Source organism: Pollachius pollachius, assembly GCF_949987615.1.
Source record: "Pollachius pollachius genome assembly, chromosome: 3".
Taxonomy (NCBI): Eukaryota; Metazoa; Chordata; class Actinopteri; order Gadiformes; family Gadidae; genus Pollachius; species Pollachius pollachius.
Window position 1 is genome coordinate 25,585,019 of NC_136936.1, and position 17,887 is coordinate 25,602,905.

The following is a 17,887-nucleotide window of genomic DNA, read 5'->3' on the forward strand; positions in this document are numbered from 1 at the left end:
CTGAGCCTGCGTGTGTGTACATGACTGAGCACTTTTCAACAGGCCTCGAGTCCAGGAAGACTTATCCTGTTTACTAAGAAGTCAAACTGTGCACTTATTGAATTACCGCTTCCAGTGCTTACTGGGACACGGCTGCATCCCTGAATGACGTCAGTCTCTGAGTCATGAGCAGACACAAAACAAAGATCTTACCATGACGGGAAGAGCAGATGGTAAAACATTCCCAGAGAAAGTTACAAATGTGACCAGTATGAACTGGCTTCTCCAACGCGCGTGTGTGTGTGTGTGTGTGTGTGTGTGTGTGTGTGTGTGTGTGTGTGTGTGTGTGTGTGTGTGTGTGTGTGTGTGTGTGTGTGTGTGTGTGTGTTCGCTCTCAGGGCGACAGTGGGTGTACCAGACCTGCACTGAGTTTGGATTCTACCAGAGCACCGACTCCCCTAACCAGCCCTTTGGAGGCTTCCCCCTCACGTGAGTGTGTCTGCATCACATTTTGGTATTCTAAACTGTTTCTACCCTCCGACAACATCGTGGCCAGTTGGCTGAACATCGAAAAAACATTTACAATAAGGTTAAGGATTGCAGTTCTTAAGAAGAAGGTAGGCTCAGGCTCTTCTTAAAGAAGCCCTAAATAATCAAAATACAACACTAGGGTGGCAGTAGGCCAGGATATCAGTTCTGTAGCTACAACTCAAGAAAGGCCATTATGGGGTCAGACCTCAAAGCTTTGGGCTGCAAGTCCTAACTCCTAATAGAAAGGACAAGTTGTCTGTGCTCAGAGCCCTGAAAGCTGCCCCTGACCTCCTCAGATACCACGTGGAGCAGTGTGCCCAGTTCTACAATGTCAGCGCAGAGACCCTGGCCCAGGCCGTGGCTCAGACCAATGAGTATTACGGAGGCTACAACATCCGCACCAGCAGAATAGTGTTCCCCAATGGGGCCATCGACCCCTGGCATGTCCTGGGGGTCACCCAGGACATCAGCCCTGAGCTCCCAGCCATCCTCATCCAAGGTAGAGACACCGGGAGCCGGGCATGAATTATATATAGGAAACAGGATAATACTCAATCAGGGCCTGCATCAATCATCAATATGTTTAAAGTGATTTTACAGGATGTAAAAAAATCGCATAGTATTGGTGAGTTAACTCAAGATTAATTGCACTTTTAACATTCTATTTAAAATCCACTTCAATTGAAGTTAAATGAGATTATCAAATGGAATGACACATTATCATTCATACAAAATGTACTTTATAAGCAGAAACTAGACCAAGTGGTCTTGAGGGAGTTTTATTCACTCACTCAGTGTGGGTTGAATATTACATTTACGGAACAGCAAAGATTTGGGAATTGTAAACAGGCAGTAAATTAGTACAATTGTAGACCAACAGTTACTACAAGTGTAGTTAAATTCAAGGTAAATTCTCTCCTCCCCCGTCTCTATCTCTCCCCTGTCTCCTCCCCCCTTCTATCTCTCCCCTCTCTCCTCCCCCCTCTCTATCTCTCCCCTCTCTCCTCCCCCCTTCTATCTCTCCCCTCTCTTCTCCCCTCCCTCTATCTCTCCCCTACCTAATTACACTTTCTGCCTCTCTATCTCTCTCCTCCCTCCCCTCTTCACTCCTCTCTCTCCTCTCTCCTTCCCCCCTCTCTATCCCCCTAATCTGTTTCAAACACTGGATGCCAGGGACCGCCCACTGTGCCAACATGTACCCAGCAAGAGGCCAGGACCTCCCCCAACTGGCTCAGGCCCGGGACCATATCGGTGTGCTGCTCCATCATTGGCTGAAGCAGTGACCCACAGGTCCCCCGACCAACCATGAAAACCATGAGAAAAACACATTTTCATTCACCCTGAGACTGCTGAGCTGATGGTACCTGGAAAAATAAGCACTCTAATTCTGACACACTTATGTGTCAGAATTAACAGGTCAGCTTATTTTAATGTTTAAACCTTGAGTTCTATTTTTATCCATCTTTTGCGTCTCAATGTGAGTTTTCCATAAAGGTTCTCATTTGCACTGAAGCGAATGGAGAAGTAGCTCTGGAGAGAATGTCCAGAGTTAGGAAACGACCCTAAACGTCTTTTCAGTGACGATAACGATTCAAATTGAGGAAATGTAAGGCAAGGCAATAGGAACCGGGGGGGACGGAGGGGACGTGTCCCCTCCAATATTGGAGACAGGCGCATTTGTCCCACCTAGAAATTATACCGGGGGAGAAAAGTATTTTATTTTATTTTGAAAGCGCAACACAGCGTCTTGTCGCCACTTCTTATTCTAAAAAACTGGATGATTGAGCGTGCAATTAAAGAATTGATTTGATATTTATCAGTTCATTACTGCCATTCAAAATTTGTTTTCCTTTACATTTACAAATGTATCTTTTTATTAGAATAAAATATATTTGTGAATTTTTTCAGTGTAGTTAATTTATGACATATTTCTTTTCAAACCATTAACGAATCTGTCAGGTTTCCGATATGTGTCCCCCCCAATGTTAGACTCAATCCTACGCCCCTGCTGTAAGGGATCACGTTGTCGTGGTTGTCTCAGGCCCCGTCCACACGGATCACCGGATACGCCGGTGTTCTGCCAATTTCTGCTCCCTTGTCCCTAGATTTTGCTACCGTAGTGCGACTCGATAGCGGAGTCTATCAAATCATGCTACCCATCAGAAAATGCTACCTTACGTCACAAGCGTGACGTAAGGTGCGTGTGATCTGTAGAACAATCGCCTCTATCAAATAATGCTCCCACGGCAGAATCACGTTATTTTACACCACTACTCACCCCATGTGCACTGTTGATGCTGTTTTATAACGTATATTGAAGATTTCAGTGGTACAGTATGTGCAATGTACGGAATGAAAGAAAAATAAACACAAAAAAAACATCAATAATCAATTAAACTAAATAAATAACTTCAACAAGAAAAGTGTAACAAAGTATTGTTAAAACTTGTATATATTTGTGAATGGGATTCTGTGTGTGTTTAGATACATAATAAGATAATAATTATTCAAAAGATCTCAAATCTTTATTTTATTTTAAGGCATTTCTTGCAAATATATACAGCCTTATTTTCATGGGCATATTGGGCACACTCAAAATGTGCCCACCGACTGCACAATCCACACTGCACCTACCAAATAAAACAATTAAAAGAGCATTACAATTTACAATGAGATACATTGTATGGTATTATGCACACACATTTTTGAGTCAATTAATAATACAAAGCACATATTTTACGTTATACTTTACCTTTTCGATCATGCTCATTTGCATTTTCTTCGGCAAAGGAGCACACCACACAGAAGTCCTCTGCATTCCCTAGAAACAACGGTTTTCATAAGCTTTTAAAACTCCAATCATTCTGTGAGTAAATAAATCATGGTACACTTCAAATGTATAATTTGTGAATAAAAAAGAAAATACATTTCAAAAAAGTATTCACACACATAGTATACTTAAACATGTGTCACAAATACCTCCCTATTGTTTATGCTATATAGACACTAAAAGCATAATGTTTTCTGTAGCACTGAATAAATGACGACTAAAATAAAAGTGTAATAAATAGTTATGTTTAACAATGTAAAAAGTAACCTTGCTTTATAGTACATTACCAAAACAGACTGATCACCTTATGTGACTGAAGTGAGGGAATTTGTATGGATTTTGACTACAAAACTATTTTGATGGCACTGCTCTCGTGCAGTGTTTAATGCCACTGACCTTCACACTGAAGCAGTGCAGTAGCAACATGCAACCGTGCCTGATGAACAGCCCGTGGAGACGTCTGGACATCACTGATGTCTCCGTACCGGAGATAATCATCTGCAAACTGCAAAATTGCATTTTAGATGGCAACAGTAAGTTAATAAGTAAGTTACTTATAAATGGCTGTACAATTAGTACAAACATGTTTACCCTCAACACTAAAATCTCACAGCTGCTGGAATCTTGCTGCTTGTTGTGCTGCATTGTTTACACCGTCCATGTTGCTCCCTTGTCTCCACAGTCTGTATTCCTCAAGAAATTCCTAATTTTTGTTTTTAAAAAAAAGGAATAAAAAAACACAGGGAGCGTGTAGCAGACCAATTCTCTTAACATGAAAAAGATTCAAAATTTCTGGTGTGAAATCGCATAGGTCTTCATCAAATCAGACATCTGTATGTTTTTAAAGTTGGAACTTTATCACAAGCACTGTTGCCTCCAGTTTCGTAGGAGTTTACGAGCATGATGTCCTTCGTTTCCCACTGGATCCATGAAAAGTATCTTGTCTGACATGTTGACAATCTAAAGAGGTTAAGTGCATTCATGTTATTCTCTCATCAGATTACAACATTTACATTGATTTAGCAGATCCTAATAACTAAATTACTATGAGCTCTGCTGCATCAGAGGTCAATTGAAATATCTGTATGCATGATTGCAACACGTAGGGAGAGACGCCGAGTTACGGGCTGGCTAACAGAGTTGGAAGGAGTCCGGTAGGTGTAGCCCGCAACAATGATCATGAAATAATTGTGTCTGATGTGAATAATATTGCACTGTTAATTAAGCAAAGAAAGGTAACCAAACCACTAAAATCCAGTGAGCCCCAACATTTACAGGGCACATCGACATTTCTTCCACTGGAAACTTCATCTGAGGAATGGGTTTAATACCAAGTTATGACTGTTAGTTATTGTTATTGATAATCAATAATGCTAGATTGTTACAGATTGGGTCGCAGCACCTGTGAAAAATAAATTACCTTTTTGAGGGGCTTGAATTGTCCACCAAACAATGATGTGGCAACAACAGCACTGAGCTGGTGAATAGGCTTCTGTTTAAAACAATAGAAGTTTATAATGCTGAATTATAGTTAAATAAACATCTAAAGTTGGATAAATATAATTTCCACTTGCCTGATGATCTCCAATAAGGATGTGCATGTAACCATCAATAACCTGCATTGAAAAAATAAATTAACAATAGTAATAGAAACAATAATAAATACATAAACAATTTTAAATGTTAACTTTTAATACATCTTCGACAGCGCAGTTCAGTCTCTTACGCCATCAGCCAGCCAGTTAGACTCATGCAGTGTCCGTAAAGATGTATCAAATATTTTATATTGCCCAGCCACTGCTTCCACTTGGCCATGATCTTCTGCAGCCCACAGCATTTCAACTGAAAGCACAACATGAATGTTAAACCACGGATACTTTTTAATCAGTATCGGATTGATATCCAATATCAGTTTCGGCCCACATGCACAGTTTGAACAGGCCATACCCTCTTCATGCAAACAATAATCTTGGGTAGGCCAAATAAATGACCCACCGGTCAGAACTCAAATGACCAACAGGTCAGAACTCAGAACTCAAATGACAAAACAGGTCAGAACTCAGAACTCAGAAGACCACCAGGTCAGAACTCAGAACTCAGATGACCAACGGGTCAGAACTCAGTAACTCAAATCTTTCTTGTGCGCTCAGCTTCTTCAAAGCGGAATCTTGTGGATGCTTCAATATTAAAGATTATTATTTGTCACATACACAGTTATACATAGTTACACCATGCATGTAAAATGTCATGAAATTTCAACTTGGCATACTCTCCAGTGATTGTGTACTTAATATATTAATACATGAATAAAGTGCATAATGGAAGAATATATCAAATAAACATTGAACCAGGGGCATTATATTAAAGCAGAAGTATGGAGGCTTTTTAGATATTGATTTCGATTTTACCTTGATTGTGAGATCATCTTTTGGGGGGGCAAAATGAATTACCGAAGGCCTCTGCGGCATGGAGATTTTTTTAGTCTGCAAATCATCTGCCATGGTCAAAGTGTGGGCTACTGCTCTTGTTCTCTTCAGGGATTGTGTGTGATTCCTGACAGGGGAATGCTGTACTGTCATCAGTTTGGCTCCTTATGTATGGCTTGATGTGGTCAACGTTGTATTTGGTCTTTAAAGTTGCCCCTTTGGAGTTAGACAGAGTAACAAGCTTGCCACTGATTAGTTGGATCATATACGGTCCTGAAAAATCCCTTCCTTCCCCTCTTCCTTGCATTGAACAGAAGCACCTCATCGCCAATATGATACAGTGTATTTTGGTGCTTCTTCTGTACACGTTTATTATATGCCTGCTTCTGTTTGTCCTGAGACTTTGAGATGTTTACCGCAGTTGTTTTTTTTATGGACTCCATTGACTTGAGTTTCTCTCATCGGGCAAAATGATGGTGGAAAGCTGAAATAACAGAAAAAATAGTAACTTGATTCCAAGTATTAGCAGTTTAATGTCTTTAATGTCAGTTTCAACCTTTATGTGCAATTTATGTTTGTATACTGTGCTGTAGCTCTGACTGGTGAAGAAATAATAAGCTATTATTATTATTTCTTAAAGGACTTCTGATACAAACTGACCGGCATTTCAACAGGAATCTCAGAGGGGAAAACAGCCTCTCTCCCATACATCATTAGGAAAGGACTGTGTTTGGTGGTGGTCGGGATCTTTTACCTCAATGAAAACAAGGTAGCATCTAAGAAGACATCCCAGTTGTTTTGCTTCTCATTGACCAATTTTGTGAGAGCTCTAAAATGTAAAATAAGAAACAAGATAAACAAACTAAACAAAGCCTGTCTCACAAATAGTTCAAAATGTCTGGCTCCAACGATGCACAACATACAACTAAGATATAGATATGAAATACATATCGATATTGAATAAATAGTAATAGATAGAATCTGTGAATAATATATATCATCCATGGTTAAAAGCAACACAGTTCCTTTTCCAGAGTGGAATGTTAAAAGTAGCGTCAACGAAACAAGCCTGGCTGCCACAAAGCTCTATTATAAAAGCGAGAAAAAAACTTGCCGCTTTATGTTGTGGTTTGTTTTCTCATCCAGACCATTGGTTTGGGGATGATAGGTAGCTGTCACACTTCTTTGAATAGCCAAAATACTGCAAAGGCCGGTGTTGAGCTGAAATAAAAACAGTTACAGTAAAAAAAAAATACATTACATCCAAGCAGAAAGGAATAATTCCTGAATTGTATTTACTACAATAGCATTATTAAAACGCACATACTTCATTAAACAACTCTCTTCCCTGGTCAGATAAGATTCTTTTGGGACAACCATGTCTATAAATAATCGAGCAGATGTGGCGTCCCACTTCAGCTGTAGTTTTTTTCTTTAATGGGAAAGCCTCAACCCATTTTGAGAAGTAATCTGTGGCTGTTAAAATATACTGGAAGCCATCCACAGTTTTTGGGAGAGGTCCTGTCAGGTCAATACCAATTAGCTCCCAGACAGCAGACACCTATCAAGGTAAAACAAATATAATTATTTTTACACTCAATACTTCTTTATTAATAGCAGTTGGATAAGATACCACTGCACACATGTACCTGTATACACTGTAATGGCTGGGCAGCAGTCAAAGGTTTTCCAACCATCTGGCATTTATCACATTCCAAGACCTTTAAGAAAGTAGCTGTTAATAAAACACAAAACAACAATAACTCAAACAAAAAGCCTACCCAGTTGTTAATGTCCACTGACATGCCAAGCCAGTAAAATCTGGAGGATATTGCTGTGCAGGTTTTCAGGATGCCCGTATGTCCCCCCATTGGAGAGGAGTGAAACTCTATAAAGAGTTGTCTTGCCTCCTCTTTGGATTTAATGGCTCTTCTGCTCCCAACGTAGAGCTCTCCTTCTGCAGTGAACATTCATTGAAGAACATTCATCATTAAAGAGCTATCTTACCAAGACACTATCCACACATCCACACATTTTATTGTATGTATTGGTCTATCTACATAATGTACCCCTGAAATCTTCAATGAAGATGTTATAAACAAGCATCAAAATATGCTCCCCATATTCTTACAGTGTACATAGGGTGAGTTGTGGTTTAAAATAACGTGATTGTGCAGTGGGAGCATTATTTGATAGAGGCAATTGGTCTATCCACATACTTTACCCCTGCTATCTTAAATAAAGACGTTATAAACAAGCATCAAAATATGCTCCCCATATTCTTAGTGTACATAGGGTGAATAGTGGTTTAAAATAATGTGATTCTGCAGTGGGAGCATTATTTGATAGAGGCAATTGTTCTATCCACATAGGCTACTTTACCCCTGCTATCTTAAATAAAGACGGTATAAACAAGCATGTATTTCAGATACTCACCCTTTAACTTGAATTTTGAAGCGTACCTCCTAAGGTTTAATTTCTGGGACTTATCAAAGCCATCCGGGAATGACAGGAGGTCAAACGATTGTTTCCATCTTTCCTCCATAGCTTTACAAACAGAAGTATTTAGAATTTATATAACACGATAAATATCTTGTTATAACAAGACAAGATGTCGTCGTACCCCTACCCCTCCACCACCGACGAAAACTTTCTCCGCTCCCAGACCCGTCAAGATAACACATATATCATCTTATTTCTACATTCATCAGAAGTGTGCACATATTTACGTGCTTATAGGTCAAAAGGCGCAATGTTAAACATATTTGTAAGATAATTGCGCAGTTAAAACCATGTTGTAAAGAAAATACTCACCATCAGCCTAAAGGGTATTTTAGGCTGATGGAGAGTAGTTTCTCACCATCAGCCTAAAATATTTTCGCAGAGGGGGCAGAACACAGAACACCGGCCCCATCTGCACGGTCGGCCGAAACGCACAAGACTTAAGCGGTTTCACCAAAAAATCGGCTCCGTGTGGACGGGGCCGATTTTTTGGTGACCGGCCGACCGTCCAGGCGGAGCCGGCGAATCCGGTGCCCAAAACCGCACATTTCTGAAACCACCCTCGGAGGTGGTTTCAAATCTATCCGGACCTACGCGGATTCGTGTGGACCCCTGAAACGCAAACGATGACGTCATTACCGCAGAGTGGTCTGCTGGGCAGGAAACAGGATGGTATCGCCACAGGAAGCCTGGAGGCGCTCTCCCTGACAGACAGTGCGTCATGGGTTTGGGCCTCACGTCTGCATTTACAATAGACCCTTTCACAGAGGGTACTCATCTCTCATCATCACTCATTTCAAAACTAATCATGGCTGTGTATTAGGGCACGGGTATTAGACTAAACTAGTGAAGATAACACAGCATGGACACCTGTGTTTATTCAAAAAAGACCCTCTGTGGAAAGGGTTTGCTGTTCTGCTGGCATACGTCACCAGAGCATAACCCGGGAGGCGCCTTCCACAAGCCTGGAGCTCTTTGTGTTGGACTTTCTATGTGTCCTCAAGCTTCCTCCATTGTAAGTGTGAGTGTGAGATAGCTACTCACACGACCACTATGAACTATCATCATGAAGTAGACCTCCTATCCAATGTGACTCATCATGTTAACCCAAACAGGCCAAGAAGGTAAGGCTGAGACATGCTCTTGAACACTACAGGGGGTAGCTCTTAGACATTGGGGATTGAAAGCACAACATCTTGGTTGAAGTTTCCTCACTTTGGCCGCCATTATTGACTTAATTGTTTGATTTTTGGTCCTGTTTTATAGTCTTGTATTAATGCTTTAAATGTCCCGTGGCATGCTACTTTATGGATGCTTTAATATAGATATTAGTGGGCCCCTAACACAGTATTTGAAGACGTTCCCGAAATTCAGCCGTGGTGCAGAATTACATCCACTGCGAGCTAGTCGCATATTGAGCTTCCCCCAAACGCACCGTTTCGGTGTCTGTAGCTTTAATGCAAATGAGGAGGAGAGAGGCGGGTAAAGGAGGAGGTTGGGGGTTTGGTCCTGAACAGCTTGCGGCCACGGTACCATACGCTCTGTTTACAGTGGATATATCGCAATGGCGAGGCGCACACAGCCTTTGGCTGAATATAAATATTCTAGAATACATATTATCACGGCCAAAAGCTGTGTGCGCCTCCAGACGATATTATGAATCACAAACGACTGCGTTAGTTTCTCCAACGTCTCTGGTTCTTCCACTTTCACATCTATCTGAAGTAGACTTAACCGTACACTGCCTGCTGCCCACTGCCCACTGCCCCCTGCCTGCTGCCGGGCGGTGGTGTTTCACGGTCGTGGTGCCTCGCGGTAGCGGGCAGAAGGCAGCGGGGCTCCGGCGGGAGAGAATCGCGGGCAACCATCCCTTTCTCCTCCATGTCGCAGTTCATGTACTTCAGGGAGTCAAAGCCAAAGTTCCTTTCCCCCCCCCCCAATTCCTTCTCAACCATGGCTGAGTTAACCCCAGCTACAGTCTTGTTGTGGAAATACCAGAGATGTCAAAGAATTGACGTGTTATGCGCCATAACACCAACAGCAGAACGGTTATCCAAATAACAAAGAAGTGTACAACACTTGCGTTACAGTGTGTGTAATCACACACACACACACACACACGACGCTCGCATGGTCGCAGCTCATTGTCTCATTGGCAGGCCAAATTCTCTGGGCGGGCAAGGCAGAGAAAGGGGAGGTATCTTGGCCCCTTATGACGACATATGGGGCCACATTCCAAATCAGCGGGCCTGAGCTTCCAGTTTATTCAAAGGCGAGCAGGATACCTAGTGCTCGTTTTAAACCGAATGCAAGTTTTAGCCACTTGGGGACGATAGGCAGGCTAGGGGAACTCATATTAATGTTAGAAAACCTCAAAGTGAGATTTTCATGCCATGGGACCTTTAATGTAGGCTATGTTACACACTTCGTGCAGCCTGTCTGAAAAGTTCCTATATCAATAGCTATTACTATTAGTACTTTTCCCTCAAATTCTAAAATATTATTCTTCACAACAAACCTGCCCTATGACAACCATCACCACTAGTGGGTGAGTAGTTTTTTTCTTGCGTTAGCGATCACTGGCGAATTGTTTACATCAACACCACATCTGCCTTTAAGAGACGGGGGGGGGTACTCAGTTGGTGTTGATGTAATCATGTGGCCGGTGATCCTCGCGCGTGTTCCAGAGGGCGGAGTTCAGTCTGCCTAAAGAAGCGCTGCATGTGTGTGTTCGTTCAGTACCCAGAGTAAAGCCCTGTGTGCATGCGTTCGGTACCCAGAGTAAAGCTCTATATATTTGCAATCCCAACCAGCCACGACAAGGGAAACTGTTCGCTCAACACGCGCTCTCCAGGTAAGAACCGTTCCCTGGTGATCGGTCGTTTACATATCGATCACTCTCTTGCATATCAAACGCGGTGACTAGTCAGAGCTGTCGGACGGTGTTGTTGTTCACACTACCTCCGTCCGTCGACGGATCTCATTGACTTTGCATGGGGCGATCGCGAAATGCATTTTGGGTCCGTCCGTCCATTCGGCTCCGTGGCCTGCGTCAAAAAGTTGAGAAATGTTGAACTTTTCAGGCAGCGCCGGATCCGTCGGCCAATCAGATCGCGGTAATGCAAATACACTCTATGCGTTTCCCTGATCCATTTTGCAATAACAAGCAGGAAAATTCCGGCCGTTATATATTTCTAAAGAAATGTGGAATAATAGGATTGTTTTTAGTCACCTGTTGTTTGTGTCCTCTTTTGTATTAATATCCGCACATCGGCTATGTAGAGGGAGGCGATTTGATTGGCTGCAGTATGCGTCTACAAAGACTAGTCCCCTATACGTCCGACACGCCCTCGGCCATCCGCCGACGGACGCATGTAGTGTGAACAAGTCGTCAGCCCAGGGGGTCGTTGATTGCAAACACTTAAATAGTTTTTAATTGTATTGCGGGATGGTTTTATTCTAAACTTTTTTTACTTTTATCATTTGTATTTGTATTAAGTCATTTCACATTCATCAGTTATATTTCTACTTCCAAACGAATCTCGTACATCTCTCCACAACGTGGTATTTAATCATTCTTGTTACATTAGACATCATTGGACTCCCTGTGCGGTCCAGCCTTCCTCTGACCAAACATGCTGTAATATTGTATTGTATAGCCTGCCATGTGTTGTATATTTTAGTCCTCGTGAAAGAAAAGTGTAGTCTTTCACCATCTGAAGAAGAAGTCCTGTTTGTAGTCTAAGCTTTGTCATTGTGATAAACAAGAAGCAGTGGTTTAAACCACAGGGTGTAACAACATATCATATGACCGGCTCCGTTTAGTTTGTCATGTTTTGTATGGAAAGGGGACTATCTGTTTATTTCTGTTTAACTTTACGCAATTGTTTTTTTTAGTTATCTGTTGTATTAAAGGCTCTTATTGTTATCTATACTTAATCCTGCATGCCTGGGCCCAGCGGCCATCAAGGTGTATCATGCATTTACTGAGTGTGAGTAAGACCGTATCGTTAGTCACAGCAACAGGAAGCTGTAAGCGAATGTGTGTTTACGGAGTCGTCTTTTCATTCCTAAGTCATGTTACCTTTCTCAAGAACTAGACATCAGGTGATACTTGATTTGATCCCCAATGTCCACAACCTAGCTGTAGGCATCCTACAGCCAAAGGCCTACCCCCTGAGTGTAGTGGTAATGGCACTGTACATCTCTCTAGGCCGTAACTTTCTTTCCTTTATTGAAACACATTTTTCAGTCTCAATTGATGTTGCACAAATTGTATTTAATTGTAAGTACATCAACACTGCTATTGGTGTCCTTGCCTTAGAGCCACTCTGCAAACAACTGTGTAATCTAGGTTTCCTGCCTGCTTGGTATTGTTAAAGGAATGGTATGTTGGTTGACTAGACTGTGACCTCAATAACCAGAAGATGTTATTGATAGGCACAACAATGGCCGGTGGGAAAGGTAATTTCTTGGACATATTTGCATTACCTGGAACCTTTTGTGTTTTCTGCATGCGCACGCATACAAGTGAAAGTAGGTAGTACGAAGATCTAATATTGACGGCACGTGTAGACTGCTGACTGGATGTCTGCCTCCTGTCTAGGTGATCACTATGTGGGCCTGCAGTGTGCTGTTCTCCCTGCTGCTGGTGACCCTGGGGGTCAGCGTGGGGGCCCTCTCTCAGGCCCCTACCTACGGGGAGCGCGGCTCTGACCTGGGCCTGCGGGTCTTCCAGCAGGTGGCCCGTGCCCGGCCCCAAGAGAACTTGGTGCTCTCCCCCCACGGAGTGGCCTCCATCCTGGGCATGCTGCTCCCGGGAGCCGATGGAGAAACACGAAGACAGATCTCCACTGCCCTCCGCTATAAGAAAAATGGTAGCCAGCTTTTATCCTCCAGTATTCTGGTTAAATTGAAATGTCCTGAAAGGGGTTCATTGGTGTTCGTAGGCCTGTACGGTTGGTTATGCACATCGACAGTAATACCAACACTAGTTTTTTACAGATGCTGAATGTGGTTTTGCAGAAATTAACAGTGTGAGAATAATGTGTTTATTCTTTTAACATACAGGCATGTAACCCTATTCTAGTAGTACCCCCAAATGCAATTATTAACCCAAAAAATTGCATGATATGGGATCTTTAAATGCTGCACAGGTTCAGAATCAAGTCCTCATTTGAGTTGTAGACATCCTACACCCTCCAGGGCCTTACAAGATGTTGAAGAAACTCCACAAGACCCTGACTGCCCGTTCCAACCAGGGGCAGGTGCTCATCGCCAACGCCCTCTTTAGCCAGAGGGATTTCCCTATGGACCAGGGCTTCATTGCTACCAACAAGGCAAACTTCCAGTGTGAAAGCGGTATTGTGGACTTCAGCGACCCCCAGGCAGCCACAGACCAGATCAACGGCTGGGTCAACAATAAGACCAAGGGTAAGACAAGCAGGGCACACGGACATCCGCCGATAGACTGAACCATGCATGTGGTCCACCAGGTCAGGACCGGTGTGTTTCTGACTTGGACATAGAATGTATCAGCATAAGTGATGCCAAATGGCTTCAGAAAAGCACATTGATTATCAATTGGCCATTTGGTTAACAGCCCTATCTTAGTAAAATACCACTCCAATTTCAGATTGTACAGAAGCACTTACATTTACTACTCATCCTGTGTAACGGAGTGTTCACAGTACAAAAGTAATCAACTGAGGATTTTTTTTCAAAATGATCGGGTTGGTGACCTTCAAATGAATACGGTATGGCCGCTCAGGAGTGTGTCCCTGTGAGCACAGGTCACATCCCCAGGCTGGTCGAGCCAGACATGCTGGACCCGGCACTGACCCGCCTGCTAGCAGTGAACTCCATCTACTTCAAGGGGATGTGGAAGTCCCGCTTCCAGCCCGGGCACACCAAGATGAGGAGCTTCAGACGGGGCGACGGCAGCGCCCACAAGGTCCCCATGATGTCCCAGCTCTCCGTCTACCCTATCGGTCAGCTGGGAGGTGTCTCCCTTTGGGTTGTTTTTGTGTTCGCTCTTGTAAAGATTACGCCTCTTAACATTGCTAAATCGGTGTGCCAGAGGGAGTATATAGAGAGCATAATGACTGACTTTAACACAGACAGAAATTAAGTTGACCCGCTTTGTATTGTAATTAAATAGGATTCAGTGGCCTCTCAGTTTTACCTCAGGTGATGGAAAATCGGTTGTTTTTGCAATGAAGAATCTTTCTAACATCGACGTCTGTTTTCATGTGTCATACGGTCTGGTCTTACTGGTGTTGTAGGGATGCCAGACCGCTGGAATACTATTCAGCCCTGTGTGAAATGAGATGCTGCACCAGTCACTGCTCTATTTTTAGTCTGGATCACTCTATAATTTCGCAGCACTGCTTCACACAGACTGCCTAGCTGCTCAGCTGAGCTGCAGTAGAGGCTCCAGAGGGCTATGGTGGGTTTTTAATATTTGCTAGCCATCTAATGTAGAGGTATTCTGCAGGGGGATGACTACTTAAGGAATGTCATTACAGCAACAGTGTCTATGTTGTCTTGGGGGCGAGGAGAGGTTGTCAACGTGGTCCTTCCTCCCCAGGCCAGGCCAGCACGCCCCAGGGCCTAAAGTACAAGGTGGTGGAGCTGCCCTATCATGGCAACACAGCCTCCATGCTGATCGTCCTGCCCACGGAGGAGGACACGCCCCTCTCTGAGGTGATCCCCCACATCAGCACGGCCACGGTCCACAGCTGGGCACCGCTCATGCACCAGAGGAAGGTCCACCTGTTCATCCCCAAGTAAGACCTGGGTCCTAGCTGGCTCTCTGTTCAACAGGAATGGATTCATGGGATCAGGTGTCAACTCCTCGTAATAATAATGTTGTGCAGTGTGGCGGGCATGCACAAAGAGGCTCGGGACAGAATTCACCACAACCAGCAGAGTGTGTCTGATTGATCTTGTGTTTGTGTATATAAGCTAGAGTAAAGCAGCTCCCACTCTCCCTGTAACCTAATCCAGTTGGCAGTCTGTTTGTTTAAAGGGGTGATATTATGCTTTTCCCTTTGCTTTAGACTGTTATATGATGTATGTATACATGTTTTACGTCTGCTAAGCTAGAAAAATAAAGTCAGAGCAAAGGTGAGTATCCGCGCCCACCGAGAACGCCCCTCAATAAGTGTTTGTGATGGCTTATTTGTGCTCAAACTTTACTTCCCTAATAGTGTGACGTCAGACAGTAGTCAAGCCTCCCGGCTACCCGCACTATTTACAACTTCTCGGGGGTGTGAATTTGCCGACATGCGTGAAAAGTGTTCGACCAATCCCAGCAGACTGGGCTACTTGGGAGGGGGGGCCTTAAAGCGACATGATACTAAACGGAACCATTTTGAAAGACGCTGAAATTGTTTTTGCAGAAATGAAGTGTGAGAATGATAAGGGGTATTTCTTATATACAGGCAAGTAACCCTATTCTTGTAGTACCCCCAAATGCAATTATTAACCCTAAACAAAAGCATGATATGGGATCTTTCATATACACCGCTAAAGTATCATATGTTATAAAATGTATTGTAAATGTTAATCTTCTCATCATGAAACCCCAACTGTGTGGAGTAGTAATTAGGTATTAATTTCAAAGAGGCTTGCCGTACAAAGTGACCAAGGCAGCCCTGTCCCATGTACGATATATAACCACCCTAACGCACGTTGCCTAGGTTCACGGCAGAGACAGAGGTGGATCTGAAGGCCCCGCTCTCAGCCCTTGGACTTACAGATATGTTTGCTGATGGCAAGGCTGACTTCAGACACCTCAGTGAGTAGAAACAAGTCATGAATGGGACAACAGGGGAAACGTATTTTGGAATGAATCCTGCCAGCTGAAAACTGGAAATCAAATTGTTCCCCGTTGTATTTCCTCTTTTGATCACTTCACTACTTGTGGATTGTGCTCTGAGTGGACGCTTGAGGAGTGTAGCACCCCTTTGTGGTCCAACGCCATCACTCCACTCGGTTGACGGTATGTGGTTGCTCCTTTCTCCAGGTTCTGAGCCTGTGCATGTGTCTGCAGCCCTGCAGAAGGCTAAAATCGAGGTCAACGAGGATGGGACGAAGGCATCAGCTGCCACCAGTAAGTCATACTTCTAGGCTGTTTTTGTCTTTAGTCAAACCTTAATGTCATCTTCCTCAGTTATTCTGGCTGATAATAGGCATGTGTGCTTGCAGAGGAGTTGGATTTATCTTGGCTTTTGTTTGACAAGTTGTGTTAGCCTTCACACAATGGGTATTAAGTGTTAGGCATAATGCATTATTAATTTAAATAAAATCGTTTTAAAATGTCATTCTATCTGTGAGTACCTGGGGGGGGGAATAATGATTTGAATAATGCTATAAACCGAATAACACTTGATTCTACCTTTTCTGTCCGCCTGGTAGCTGCCATTTTGTTGGCGCGGTCCTCCCCTCCCTGGGTCATTATAGACAGACCTTTCCTCTTCTTGGTCCGACACAACCCAACCGGTAAAAACTGTCTCTTGTTTCCGCTTCCATTCCGTTAATTAGATGGATGGATAGACGGGTCAAACTTTGGAGGATACATCTAATTGACCAGAAGCCTGAGGTCTAATATTGTATCTTGTACACAGGTACTATTCTCTTTGCAGGCCAGATAAACCAGCCGTGAGTCCACACGTCTATGGCCACGTCTAGAAACCCAGGAAACACACAGACGGCCTGGAGATGAATCAGAATCAAATGTTTTTGTTTTAATAATGCCTTTGTTACCTTTTTTGTAATATATCACATACCTTCTTGTGTGTTTTGTACAACTAAACATTTCCAACAGTTACAATTTTTTTGCTACTGTTTTTGAATTCTTATTATTTGTGCTAAAAATCAAATAATGTATTTTATTGGAAATGGAGGTCACCAGTTTATTTAAAGTTTTCCTGCTTCAATTTGGGAAGTATTCAGCGTGGGTCGTATTATTTGTCCTGAAGGTTAAGATACTGCCTTTTTTATTTTTCTTTAAAATGTGTCAAATATTACTTGTATTCCATAGTAAATACATATTTCTAACAACTGGCTGTGTTCTCCTTTGTAAATCAGCTGGAGGGCGGTGTCGTTATCTCTGTCAAGTGTACTCTTTGAACTCGGTTTGGGATCTATTTGATCCAAAAAAACAGGATTACCCTGATCCCATCGGAAGGGTGGATTCAGTTGGTTATTATGAAATGTGGAATTTTGACCACAGTGATCCAACCCAATGTTCCTTTAAAAACGGGCATGAAAGTAAGATGGATCAGGTGATCGTGGATAGCAAAAAATGGGATTTCCAAATCGGGATCAATTTGATCCAGATTTTTTTTTTTAAAGGGGACGTATTATACCAACAGGTATGAGTGTGATTAGCCTGACAAGCCGTTTCGAAAATCTGCCCCCATATGACATCACTAGTTGGCGTGTCCACCTAGATCTGTGCTGGATAGATGAGCAACGTTTACATCAGTCCACTGGGTAGGCTGGTAGACTGATCTATCCAGCACAGATCTAGGTGGACATGCCAACTATGTCATATGGGGCAGATTTTCGAAACGGCTTGTTAGGCTAATCACACTCACACCTGGTGGTATAA

At 43.0% G+C, this 17,887-nt stretch overlaps 2 protein-coding genes and 1 long non-coding RNA gene across 7 annotated transcripts in view; 2 read left to right on the forward strand and 1 right to left on the reverse strand.

Moving 5' to 3' along the window:
- Window positions 1-2,987, forward strand: part of prss59 (serine protease 59, putative) — a gene marked incomplete at its 5' end in the record, with an annotated part of 33,766 nt that extends 30,779 nt beyond the window's left edge. Inside the window, 3 exons of the mRNA XM_079732747.1 lie at window positions 378-468; window positions 807-1,009; window positions 1,684-2,987. Of these exons, the coding sequence (XP_079588873.1) occupies window positions 378-468; window positions 807-1,009; window positions 1,684-1,793 (404 nt within the window). The 3' untranslated portion in view covers window positions 1,794-2,987. The remainder of the gene's footprint in view (window positions 1-377; window positions 469-806; window positions 1,010-1,683) is intronic.
- An 8-nt stretch (window positions 2,988-2,995) lies between these two features.
- LOC307073067 lies at window positions 2,996-9,752 on the reverse strand. Of its 4 annotated transcripts, XR_013811719.1 has the most exons (14): window positions 8,203-9,752; window positions 7,570-7,723; window positions 7,416-7,487; window positions 7,094-7,327; window positions 6,881-6,987; window positions 6,427-6,595; window positions 5,749-6,250; window positions 5,067-5,182; window positions 4,915-4,956; window positions 4,761-4,832; window positions 3,932-4,651; window positions 3,737-3,845; window positions 3,263-3,331; window positions 2,996-3,140 (listed from the first exon to the last, which is right to left on the reverse strand). It is a non-coding gene; the product is annotated as an uncharacterized lncRNA (long non-coding RNA). The 4 variants fall into 4 exon arrangements; XR_013811718.1 differs by having other exon boundaries at window positions 5,067-6,250; window positions 6,521-6,595; XR_013811720.1 differs by having other exon boundaries at window positions 5,067-6,250.
- A 1,215-nt stretch (window positions 9,753-10,967) lies between these two features.
- serpine2 (serpin peptidase inhibitor, clade E (nexin, plasminogen activator inhibitor type 1), member 2) lies at window positions 10,968-17,328 on the forward strand. 2 transcript variants are annotated; one of them, XM_079732748.1, is made up of 9 exons: window positions 10,968-11,122; window positions 12,875-13,145; window positions 13,456-13,701; window positions 14,061-14,258; window positions 14,858-15,056; window positions 15,972-16,069; window positions 16,298-16,384; window positions 16,690-16,773; window positions 16,899-17,328. In XM_079732748.1, exons 2-9 carry the CDS (start codon window positions 12,884-12,886, stop codon window positions 16,934-16,936), a joined length of 1,212 nt encoding a protein of 403 aa, XP_079588874.1. In that variant the 5' UTR covers window positions 10,968-11,122; window positions 12,875-12,883; the 3' UTR covers window positions 16,937-17,328. The 2 variants fall into 2 exon arrangements, with proteins under 2 accessions (XP_079588874.1, XP_079588875.1); XM_079732749.1 differs by having other exon boundaries at window positions 10,969-11,122; window positions 13,474-13,701.
- The last annotated feature ends 559 nt before the right edge of the window (window positions 17,329-17,887 follow it).